General features: G+C 42.6%; 1 protein-coding gene across 4 annotated transcripts in view; it reads right to left on the bottom strand.

Annotated features, from left to right (window-relative positions):
- The window catches only part of LOC117438228 (methyl-CpG-binding domain protein 2), a 92,540-nt gene extending 80,693 nt beyond the window's left edge, over positions 1-11,847 (bottom strand). For all 4 annotated transcript variants that reach the window (XR_004550670.1, XM_034073734.1, XM_034073735.1 and 1 more), the window contains exon 1: positions 11,589-11,847. Coding sequence is in view for 3 of the 4 variants with exons in the window: in XM_034073734.1 (XP_033929625.1) it covers positions 11,589-11,701 (113 nt within the window). In the remaining variant the exon portion in view is untranslated. The remainder of the gene's footprint in view (positions 1-11,588) is intronic.
- Between the last annotated feature and the right edge of the window lie 632 nt (positions 11,848-12,479).

The following is a 12,479-nucleotide window of genomic DNA, read 5'->3' as shown; positions in this document are numbered from 1 at the left end:
TAGAATAAAACAATATCCCTGAAAATTAGAAGATCAAAGGGAATAATAAAAAGTCATCGATAAATTTTAAAATATATATTATTCATTGAATGTGAATTTGAATATAATATTCTGGACAGTAAAGAAATAGGATGATAAAAGTTGCAGATTGATTCAAGATCTCAGAGCAGTCAACAAAACTGCAGAGGATATTTGTCCAGTAGTAGCAAATTTGTATGATTTATTGACTAAACTGAATAATAATCAGAAATGTTTTGCCATCTTGGATTTAAGGGATGCTTTCTTTTGCTTACCATTGGCCAAAGAAAGCCAAAATTTATTTGCTTTTGAATGGGAAAATACTGACACAGGAAGGGAAACTCAATTAACTTGGACAGTATTACCTAAAGGGTTTAAAACAGTCCAGCAATTTCTGGAAATCAGCATGAGAACTAGAATCATGGAAGCCACCTGCTCAGATGGGGACTCTGTTACAATATGTGGATGACCTATTAATTGCTACAGAAATAAAGGAAGAATGCATCCAGTGGACAGTGGAATTATTAACTTTTCTGGGACTGAATGGTTATCGGGTATCCAAACAAAAGGCTCAACTAATCCAAACCCAAGTGTCCTACCTAGGATATGAAATAACAGGAGGACAGAGAGAACCTGGGGCTGCTAGAAAAGAAGCCAACTCAACCGGCAAGGAGCTCCGGACATTACTGGGAATGACTGGATGGTGCAGACTTTGGATCCACGATTATGGTGTTCTGGTAAGACCACTATATGAACTGTTGAAGGGAAAACCTCCCTCTTTAGAATGGATTAATTCAGCAGAGGGGTCTTTTAGAAATTTAAACATAGAGCTAATGAGAGCTGCAGATCTGTGACTTCCAGATGGAAATAAATCCTTTTGGCTATATTCCTATGAAGAACAGGGAATTGCTTTGGGAGTCCTTGCTCAAAAACTAGGACCCTACAGAAGGGCAGTGACATGTTTTTCAAAACAGCTGGATGAAGCGAGCAAAGGATGGCCCAGATGCCTAAGGGCTGTGGCAGCAGTTGTCATGAATATTGAAGAAGCTCGCAAATTCACCTTGGGACAAAAATTACTGTGCTAATGTCCCATGTTGTATCAGCAGTCCTGGAACAGAAAGTAGACCACTGGTTGTCTCCTTCATGTTTTTTAAATACCAGGCCACCCTTGTGGAACAAGATGATATAGAAAGTGTGGTCACTAATGTTGTCAATCCAGCATCCTTTTGCAGGAACAATCGACAGAACCACTAACACAAGACTGCTTGGCCACCATAGAGACTGTATATTTGAGCTGACCAGACTTAAAAGAAAGACCTCTGGAAGATGCTGATTCTTGGTTTACTGATGGTAGTAGCTTCATGAAGAATGGTAAACGAAAGGCAGGATATGCCATTAACGCCACTTCACAGGTAACAGGGGCTAAACCTTTACCCTCTAACACTTCTGCCCAGAAGGCAGAAATAATAGCATTAATGAGAGCCCTGGAATTGGCTAAAGACAAAAGGATAAATATTTGGACTGATTATGTACATGGTGTTATCTGAAAAGAATGAGGACTTTTGAACAAACATGCTGCAGAAATTCTACAATTACTGGAGGCTGTTCAGCTACCTGAAGAAGTAGCTGTTATGTACTGGAAAGGACATCAACAAGGTGACTCTGATCAGGAAATTGGAAATAATTTGGCCAATTGTGAAGCCAAACGAGCAGCTGAACAATCACAAATCATGTCCTTAATCCGTGATGGCAAACTAACAATTGAAAAATCTAAACCTAGGTATTCAAAAGAGGATAAAAATTGATTGAGGATCTAAAAGGACAGGAAAATAAAGAGGATTGGTTTCAGATATCTGATGGGCGAATTGTAATCCCCTATAACCAACTCTGGAAGTTAGTTCAGGGAGAACATAATAAAACTCATTGGGGTAGCAACTCTTTATATAAATATTTAGACAAACAAATTGTGGGAAGAAATCTATACACCACAGTTCAATTAATGACAAAATAATGTCAGCTATGTCTTAAGAATAAGCATAAAACTGAAAATAGAAATCAAATCGGGACAATTGTGAGAAGAAGTTTCCTGGGACAGCACTGGCAAATAGATTTTTCTGAATTATCAAGAAAAGGGGATTATCGATATTTGTTGGGGTTAACAGATACTTTTTCTGACTGGCCAGAAGCATTCCCTTGTAGGATAAATAATGCAAGACAACTGATTAAAACATTATTTAACGAGATAATACCTTGCTTTGGAGTACCAGCAGCAATTTCTTCCAACCGAGGTTTGCAGTTTAGTGCAAACTTGTTACAAGAAATTAGCAAAAATTGGAAATTGATTGGCAACTACATGTTCCATACAGGCCTCAGGCCAGTGGGCACATAGAAAAGAGAAACCATCTGATCAAACAACAAATTAGGAAAATATGTCAGGAAATGAAATTATATTGGTACCAAGCCTTACCACTGGCTCTATTAAGAATTCGAACTAAACCTCGGTCGAAAGAAGAGGTTAGCCTATTTGAAATTTTATATGGAAGACCATAACAGTCCCAGTTTAAAGGAGAAAGTCTTCAGGAAGTGGGGGAAAGCTATCTCCAACAGTTTTTGATCCATCTGGGAAAACAATTGGAGGAGATAAATAAGAGAGTAGCAGGGACAAGAGCAAGAGGTTTGGATTATCCCATTCACCCTTTCAGATCTGGAGACTGGGTTTATGTTAAGAATTTTTCAGGAGATTCTCTACAGGAAAAGTGGAGCGGACCGTACCAGATATTACTGACCACCTTTACAGCAGTGAAGATAAAGGAACAACCTGCTTGGATACATTATTCAAGAATAAAGAAAGCACTAGAACCAGAGAAGACATGGCAGATGGAACCTTCAGGACGCTTACTTATGAAATTGCGACAGTCATAATTTGGACTCATATGATAACTGGTGCACAAGTTTGAGACCAGAATTTATACCTGAAATTAATGCAAAATGTTACTGAAGTTTTTAATCGTAGTGACTGTCGGGTGTGTGCACAGTTGCCTAAATCAGGAGAAAGCCTGGAACTCCCATTAATTGGAGTTCCAATTCCTAACACTGTCTCATGGACAAACCTGTGGGTGAACACTAGCAATTTGTATTCAAAGGGAAGGTTAAGATTTGGAATAGTTAATCCTAATCCAGGCAATAAATATTACACCTGTGCACAAAGATGTATTACACCAGGAACCAGGGTAGGAGACTATACTTGCTTAAATGCCACAGATGTAGGTCACCATTCAAATTGCAATTACACCATTAATATAGATGGTATCGTAGTTCACTGGTGGCCCGTTCCTAAAGGGAAAGGATGGTATTGGTTATGTGGAGAAAATGCTTATAAGACTTTACCCCCCAACTGGAAGGGGGCATGCACCTTAGGTGCTGTAATACCCAATTTTACTATTTTCGACAGGTATCCTTCCGGATCCTGGATTAGAAGTTTTGTTAAACGGATTAAACGAAGGTTTAACCCTATTATAGAATGGCACACTGCATTTCATAGTTTTGTGAGAGGGCTAATTCCATCTTTGGGAGTAAGTGAATTAGAGAAAGCAATTGTAATTATCTCAGCAACCATAGAGGAAATGGAAAGTAAAGACATTGATATAATACAGGCAGAACAACAAGACATAACCAGCCTATCTAAAGTGGTATAAAACCGAATGGCTCCAGACATGTTATTGGCATCACAAGGAGGAGTTTGTTCCATAACCAGTGAAAGTTGTTATTCCTACATAGACCAAAGTGGCAGAATTGAAACAGATCTGGAGGAAATTTGGAAACAAATGAAGATATTTCATGAGATGGCTGTGGATGACACCTCCTAGGGTTTCAAAGAAATATGAAAAAAGTTAACTTCATGGTTACCTAATGTCTCCTGGTTGAGGCAACTGGTTGCAAGAATACTGATGTTAATTATTTTAAAATTGATTACTTGTGGTATGATACAATGTTCCCTCTGGTGTTGTAAACTATGATAAATTATGAAGATTGGAAAAGGAATGAAATTAAGCACCAAGTAGAAATGGGAAATTATTTCAAAGGACTTTTGATGGTAAAGGCAATATATAAAATGTTGCAAAAGAATTTGCAAAAGGGCAGAAAAAGGGGGAATTGAAACAAGGGGAACACAAAATGGAATAAATAAACATTTAGAATTAGTTTTAAACAATGTTAAGTTCGATGACTTTTTAACAGTAGCAGTGGAAAATTACTGAGGTGCATAATACATAGAAAAAAAATAGAGTACAGCTAGAGAACATACTGACACAAGATAAATCGTTATAGTTGATGTAGTCTTAAGAAAAACAGTCTAGAAGAACAGGACACAGGGATAAGGAGTATCTGGGAATAGCAGGTGTCCAGGATAGGCTACAGTTAAACTAACTGATAAGTAGGAGGATAGGAGGATTATTATGTCTCTGGTGCTAACGAACCAATTAAACTGGTATAAGCATCTACTGCGCGTGCTTCAAAGGCTGCCAGAAGTGATGAAGATTGTTGGAAGAAGTAAACGACCCTCAGAGACCACCACTACAATTCTGTACGCATGCGGGGAACTTTCTGGAAAGTGATGTAATCCACATGTAGCCTCATGAATATGTATGTGTGCCCAGGGACTATATAAGGATGGCTTGTGTAGCGATAGAGAGACACACGTTAGGAGGAGTTATCCCCCGTGTCTCCCAACACTGCATTAAAGAATTCCTGCTTGTCAGCTTGAAAACTTTGTTGGCAAGTTTGTTCCTGGAGTTTTCTCCGAATCAAAGGAGAGGGTGAATCGAGTCAGTTTGCAGAGGTGAAAGCCATCCAGCTGGCCCTGGACATTGCTGAATGAGAGAAGCGGCCAGTACTTTATACTGACCCATGGATGGGGGCAAATGCCCTGTGGGGGTGGTTGCAGCAATGGAAGCAGAGCAACTGGCAACGCAGAGGTAAACCCATCTGGGCTTGCACTGTGGCAAGATATTGCTGCTCAGGTGCAGAACCTGGTGGTGAAGGTACGCCATGTAGATGCTCATGTAACTAAGAGTGGGGCCACTGAGGAACACCAGAACAACCAACAGTTGGATAAAGCTGATAAGACTGAAGTGGCTCAGATGGATTTAGATTGGCAACATAAGGCTGAATTATTTTTAGCCTGGTGGGCCCATGACACTTCAGGCTATCAGGGCAGAGATGCAACATACAGATGGGTTCGTGATAGAGGGATGGACTTAACAATGGACACTATCGCCCAGGTTATTCAGGAGTGTGAGACATGTGCTGCAATTAAGCAAGCAAAGTGGTTAAAGAATATCTGGTATGGAGGACGATGACTGAAGGACAAATATGGGGAGGCCTGAAAGACTGACTATGTCACACTCCCACCAACCCCCAAGGCAAGCGCCATGTGCTTACTATGGTAGAAGCAACCACCAGGTGGCTGGAAACATACACTGTGCCCCACGCCACTGCCAAGAGCACTATCCTGGACCTTGAGAAATATGTCTTATAGCGACACAACCACAACACCCACACCAAGGAAAGAACTGAGTCAGACAATAGGACTCATTTCTGGAACAACCTTATAGACACTTGGGCCAAAGAGCATGGCATTGAGTGGGTATATCCCATCCCCTATCATGCACCAGCCTCTGGGAAAATCAAATGGTACAATGAGCTGTTAAAAACTACATTGAGAGAAAAAGTGGTGGTGGGACTTTCAAACATTGGGATACACATTTACCAAAAGCCACCTGGTTGGTCAACACAAGGGGATCTGCCAACAGGGCTGGCCCAGGCCAATCAGAACCTTTACATACCGTAGAGGGGGATAAAGTTCCTGGGGTGCACATAAAAAATTTGCTGGGTAAGACAATATGGGTTATTCCTGCTTCAGGTAAAGGCAAACCCACCCAGGATATTGCTTTTACTCAGGGTCCTGGATATATGTGGCTGGTAGTGTGGGAAGATGGGGAAGTACAGTGTGTACCTCAAGGGGATTTAATTTTGGGGGAAAACAGCCAATGAACTCAACTATATGCTGTTGCCTGCTATACAACACTTCTATACCCCATCAGCTAGATGCCCATCTCTGCCACTCTGAGCTTTGAAAAGAAGATATGTGCTGTCACGATCATCAGCAGAGAATAAAGTCGTGGGAAATGCCAGCAGCAGCAAAACTGTCCTCAGGTCACCATTGACTGACCCCGACTTCCCTCCAATCATCACCTCACCAAAGTATGAACTTTGGCGAAACCAGACGAGCTCAGCAATGTCATCAGCAGGCAACAATCCAATACTACACACGGTCTCTCCTGCCCTGAAAGACTGTTGTTGTTTTTTTGTTTTGTTTTGTTTTGTTTTTTTTTCAGTTTAAACCCATTACCCCTTGTCCTGTTTCAACAGGCCCAGCTAAAAAGTTTGTCCTCATCTTCCTTATAGAACTGTTGCAGTGGGGTCTCCACAGAGCCTTCTGAGCGGCTCCAACTCTCTCTGCCTGTCTCATTGGGAGAGATGTTTCAGCTCCCTGAGCATCTTTATGATGCTTGAGCAGGTCCATGTGCTTCTTATACTGGGGGCCCCCAGAGCTGTACTTCAAGTGGGATCTTACCAAAGCAGAGTAGAAGGGGAGCTTCACTTCCCTCAACCTGCTGGCTAGGCTTTTTTTAATGCAGCTCAGGATCTGGTGGCCTTCTAGGCTGCAGGTGCATATTGCACTTGGAGTGTTGTGTGCAGTTCTGATGCCCTCAACATAAAAAGGGCATGGAACTGTTAGAACAAGTCCAGAGGAGGGCCACGAGGATGATCAAGGGACTGGAGCACCTCCCGTATGAAGACGGGCTGAGACAGTTGGGGCTGTTCAGCCTGGAGAAGAGAAGGCTGCGTGGAGACCTCATAGCAGCCTTCCAGTATCTGAAGGGGGCCTGTGGGGTTGCTGGGGACGGACTCTTCATTAGGGACTGTAGTGATAGGACAAGGGGTAACGAGTTGAAACTTAAACAGCAGAGGTTTAGATTGGATCTAAGGAAGAAATTCTTTACTGTTGGTGTGGTGAGACACTGGAATGGGTTGCCCAGGGAGGTAGTGAATGCTCCATCCCTGGCAGTGTTCAAGGCCAGGTTGGATGAAGCCTTGGGTGATATGGTTTAGTGTGAGGTGTCTGTGCCCATGGCAGGGGGGTTGGAACTAGATGATCTTAAGGTCCTTTCCAACCCTAACTATTCTATGATTCTATGATTCTATGATGGAGCCTGACATTATGGACTGAATGAAGTCAGCAAACTTTAGACTGATGGTCCATGGACTTAAGGAATGATATCTCTCTCTTCGTGTGTGTGTGTATATATATATGAGACAGAAAGCGATGGTATGTTGATAAATATACGACTGTTACATGAGATGGAGCCTGACATCATGGACTGAATGAATTCAGCAACTTTATAGGGATTGGTCCATGGAATAAGGAATTATATCTCTGTTTGTAGATGTATATACTATTCTATGATTCTATATATGAGACAAAAAGCAATGGTACTTTTTAAAAAAAAAAGGATAGGAGCATGACATGAATGGTATGGCATAAGGAAATACTGTTCTGGGTTCTGCTGCAACAGTTATTTTTCTACTTCTTAGTAGCTGGTACAGTGCTGTGTTTTTTACTTTAGTCTGAGAGCAGTCCTGATAACACACCAATTTTTTAGTTCTTGCTAAGTAATGCTTACTCCCATCAAGGACTTTTCGGTCTCATGCTCTGCCAGTTAGGAAGGGCACGGGAAGCCAGGAGGAAGCAGAGACAGGACACCTGACCCAAAGTTGACTAAGGTGTATTCCATCCCACAGCATGTCATGCTCAGTACATCAACAGGCAGGGAGTCATCTGGAAGGCTCAGATCACTGCTCGAGTCAGGCTGGGTATTTGTTGGTGGGTGGTGAGCAATTGCATTGTGCATCGCTTGCGTTTACTGGTTTTTTTTCTCCCTTTCCCCTTTTAGTTTTATATTCTCTTCCCTTGTTATTTCCCTTATTATTATTATTTTTGGTGGTAGTAGTAGTGGCTTTGTATTATACCTTAATTACTGGACTGTTCTTATCCCATGGGATTTATATTCTTTCGATTCTCCTCTCCATCCCTGTGGGAGCCAAGGGGTAATAAGGTGGGGGAGGGAGTGAGCAGCTGTATGGTTCCGAATTACTGGCTAGGCTTAAACCATGACAGTCCTACATTCAGTATCATGATTTTTAATGTACTACTCCCTAGATCAAATAAGTTTATAGTACTAAATATAGTCATTCTCTCCTTCCTCAACCTCAACTCCGTAAGAATTAAATTTTTCGCCATCACCATTAACAAGCATTGTGCAAACCAAGCCAGGCCTCTGGTGTCACCTCTGCAAGCCTACTGTCCTCAAAGCAAGACACATGGCAATCTATTTCTTCTGACTGCTTGGATAAAAATAAGCAACTGGAGGCTTAAGTGAATTATTCTGAAGATGTACAAACTTAAAATGCAGTGGACATTTTTTCCATTGTCCTACAGCTGCCAAAAAAGTGAGGTGTTACTCTTTAAGTAGTCAGGCCAAATCCTGACTATGCAGGCTTTTAGGGAATATTAGTCTGTATAAGGCACACAAACCAAAACCCACTTTGTACCCAACTCCATATTTTAACAATGTAGTATTTATTAACATTCTTTTTTTTTCCTCAAAAGAACTGGAATGACATAACTCTTTTGAATGTATTTGGCTTGCTTTACTTAATGGATCAAAACAGATTTTTCATTTGTTTTAAATATAGCAGTGCTGAAATCTGCCTCACAGCTATAAAAGAATGAAAATAAAATAAATAATAATAATAATAAAAAAGACAAATTTCCTATGCCAGTCCTGCCTGCAACTATAAAAATATTTGTTTCACTTTGGTTGTGCAGAAGTATTCTTGTCAGTGAACAGAAGTTATTTCTCTAGACATAAATGATTATTTATTTTCCCAAACCTGTAATCTGTAATGAAATCAACAAACTCTAAGCTATGAGTTGTCTGGTAAGGTTTTAGTTTCAATTTTGTGGAATTTTTTTGGCAGATCTGCATCACTGATAACCATGCTGGAAGGCATCCTAAAATTTGAAACACTTATTCCTACCTCTTTCCCACATTTAAAAGACAGAATTCTGGAGTCAGTGATGAGCAGATTACAGTTTTGCATCTTCAACAAAAATTGTGTTAAGGAGTTTCTTAACAGGGTTTTAGGCAATAGCAGTGGCAAAATCTGAAGGATGAAGGCTCATATCACAAAAGGGGCTAACCTCAAAAAGTTTCAAAATTCAAATAAGGTAGATTGCAACAGGTATTAATCTGACAAGAGTTACTATTAGCATTATTTAGACCATCACAGTAAATGAGGCTCTGTCCAATCCCTTTTGGGTTTTTCTTTCTAGCCTTAAGAAATCATAAAAACATAAACCTTGGCTTTTTAGTCAGCTAACTAAGGTACCTTAATGAACTTAATGAGGTTACATATCATTTTTTGAAAAGCAAACATCTGTAAATACTAGAATTTACTGATTTTTTCACGTATTTTCATAGTTTAATTAAGGGTCTGTAATACATAAAACACTGACACCCCTACATTCTGATGGGGCAAACATGTGGCTAAATTGTGTGGCTAAGTATTTTTAAAAGAGGTCATTCTGAGCAAATAGCTGAAGTTACTTGGGCCGTCTACATTAAATATATTCCAACAGAGTCAGCAGTGACTGTCTGGCTTGAGAAAAGTCTGGCATTTAATTCTGGAAAGAATAATCCTCTGCAGAAAGTTCAATTTAGCAATCTATAGAAAACCAGGAGCCCTCCAGAAAACAGGATTCAAACTGTGGACTCAAGTGCAATCTTCAAGCCAGGCTTCATGAAGCAGCACTGAAAAAAGGAAAGGCAGCTACAGAGAGACAGATACATGACAGATGTTACCCAATCATCTGCCACAATATTAGCATACATTTGGGAGCACAAGTCAGACAAAAGTGGCAAGACAAAACCAGAATCTGTCTAAAAAAAGTTTTCAATCAGATTCATTCAAAAAGCTCACAGAAAATCAACACTCCTCCTCTACATCTAGCAATCCTTTTATCAGACATTTTATTTTCCTCAGCAGCAACATGTGATGTGTCAAACGATGCCATACTCAACACCAACAGAAACCAACTTTGCTGTAAGCTGGCATCAGAAAAGGAGTGAACACGACTTCCTGCTCCTCCAGCCATTCACTGCAATAAAAGGAGACTGCTAGGCCAGCTCGGAAACAGCAGTGTTAGGGAGAGGTTTCAAGTGTAGCTCATCAGAGGCATTCAGAGCTATAAATACAGGTGCTGTGGACAAAGGGTTAGCTGTTGCAGAAGTCAGCTTCCTGTGCTGTGCAGCAGGCTAGATTTACAGAAGCACAGCCTAAAAACAAGACTTCAGAATTTACTTGATTTCTGCCTTGAGAACCATCTTCAGTTTCTGAAAGCAAGCAGGCAGGCAAAACTTCTCAAATTTTCACATGCTCTATTTTTGCTAAAATTTCAACTGTTATTACTAATGGTAAGTTTCCTCATGACTTCACTGTGGGGGGTGGGGGTGTGTGTGTCCCTAACAAATGACTAAACTATTTTGGTAGGGCATCATGGGTAAGATTATGGCAACTTTGACTTGATTTGAATGCACGGGGGTGCTCTTGTTAGACTGCCCCTGCTCTGCTGAACAAGGCTCTAGAGGGTTCTCATGGACCAATGTGCAACAGCACTAACACTTGCCTCCCAAAGGAAAACCGGGCCGAGGGGGTCCTTACAAGCCCGGCTGTCTGCCCTACAATTGGCCAGCCCCGTGCCAGCAGTCGCCCAGTAGTGGCAGGGAACTGTGGGGCATGGTAGCAAGCAACCGGAAGTTACTCCAGAGCAAGAGGCACAGCTGCCGGCCCGGGGCTTCTGCACCGGCGGCAGAAGGAGCACTGGCTCAGGGAGTCCGGCCTCCAGCCCGCCCTACGGGAGCGGTTCATTCGTTCCTCTCCCTACACCAACACTCTCCTCAACATCGCCTTGAGGACAGTTTCTTCCTAATGGCCCCTAACAAGAGGCGGTGGGAGAACATTGGCCCCAACCCCTGACAAGAGGGGCCACGCCGGGAGGGCACTAGTCTCACCCCACCACCACCACGCGGACGGTAGGAGCGGACTGAGGTCTCCAGCCGCTCCCAGCAGCCGAGCCGCGGCGAGAGAGAGCAGCGCCTCCTTGGCAGGCAGATGGCGATGGCGGATAAACTCTCTAACAGGTGGGTCGGAGGAAGTGGACCAGTACTCCCTGCGGCCCCTGACAGGTGGGCAGTGGGAGGGAACTGGGAGCGGCTCCGACGTTTCTCGCCGCCCCTAACGGAGGGTGAATTAGGAGAGCAGATCGCGGCCCCAGGGTACGGGGCCGAGGAAGGGCAGAGGAGCTCTGGCGCTGAACCTTGTCCTGGCTGGCCCCGTCCCGCCGGGGGAGCGGATTGTCACAGGCCGGCGGTCTTGTCGGCACGTACCTGAAGTAGTATACGTCACTCTTGCCGGCACTGAGGCCCGACTTGCGGATCACCTCTTCCTTCTTCCAGCCCGGGGGTAGTGCGGGGCAGTCCATCCTGCCCTGCTTCTCCATGCACTGGGAGCGGAACCCGAGAAGGAAGGATTTGTGGATAAAAGATTAGTAGAGAAAAGGCTCGTCCGACCTCTGGCAACAAGAGCCTTACTGTTCCCAGACAAGGCCAGGGCCGGGACAGCCTGGCGATGGCGGCCGTGGCGGGCTGCTCGAGGCCAGGAGTGCAGGCTGCGCGCGCAGCCGGCGGAGTGCTTTCCCGACGCCCGCTTCCGCGGCCGAACCCTGGAATCCGTGTCAGCAGCCTAGAAGTTAATATAGCACAAGAATTAGTATAAAATTGTAAATCTTATTTTGTTATATGTGATAAACACATAAATGTATTGGCTTTCGCAAATCATAGGTGTGGTTATGTGGATATAACTATACAAGTTTATAGTAACAAAACCAAAGCTCAGTAAAGACACAAGATGAGCAAACCGGTGTCATATAGTAGAAGAATCTTGAAATAAGGGGAACAGAAAATCACAAAATGGAATTTATAAACCTTTAGAATTAGTTTCAAGCAATGTTAAGTTCAATGGCTTTGTAACAGTAGCAGTGGAAAATTACTGAGGTGCATAATACATAGAAAAAATAGAGTACAGATAGAGAACATACTGGCACAAGATAAATCGTTATAGTTGATGTGGTCTTAAGAAAAACAGTCTAGAAAAACAGGACGCAGGGATAAGGAGTATCTGGGAATAGCAGGTGTCCAGGATAGGCTGTGGGTAAACTAACTGATAAGTAGGAGGATAGGGGGATTATTATGTCTCTGGTGCTAGTGAACCAATTAAAC

Source organism: Melopsittacus undulatus (genome assembly GCF_012275295.1).
Source record: "Melopsittacus undulatus isolate bMelUnd1 chromosome W unlocalized genomic scaffold, bMelUnd1.mat.Z SUPER_W_unloc_2, whole genome shotgun sequence".
Lineage (NCBI taxonomy): Eukaryota > Metazoa > Chordata > Aves > Psittaciformes > Psittaculidae > Melopsittacus > Melopsittacus undulatus.
Note: the sequence above shows the minus strand (reverse complement) of the source record. Positions and strands in the feature narration are given on the sequence as shown.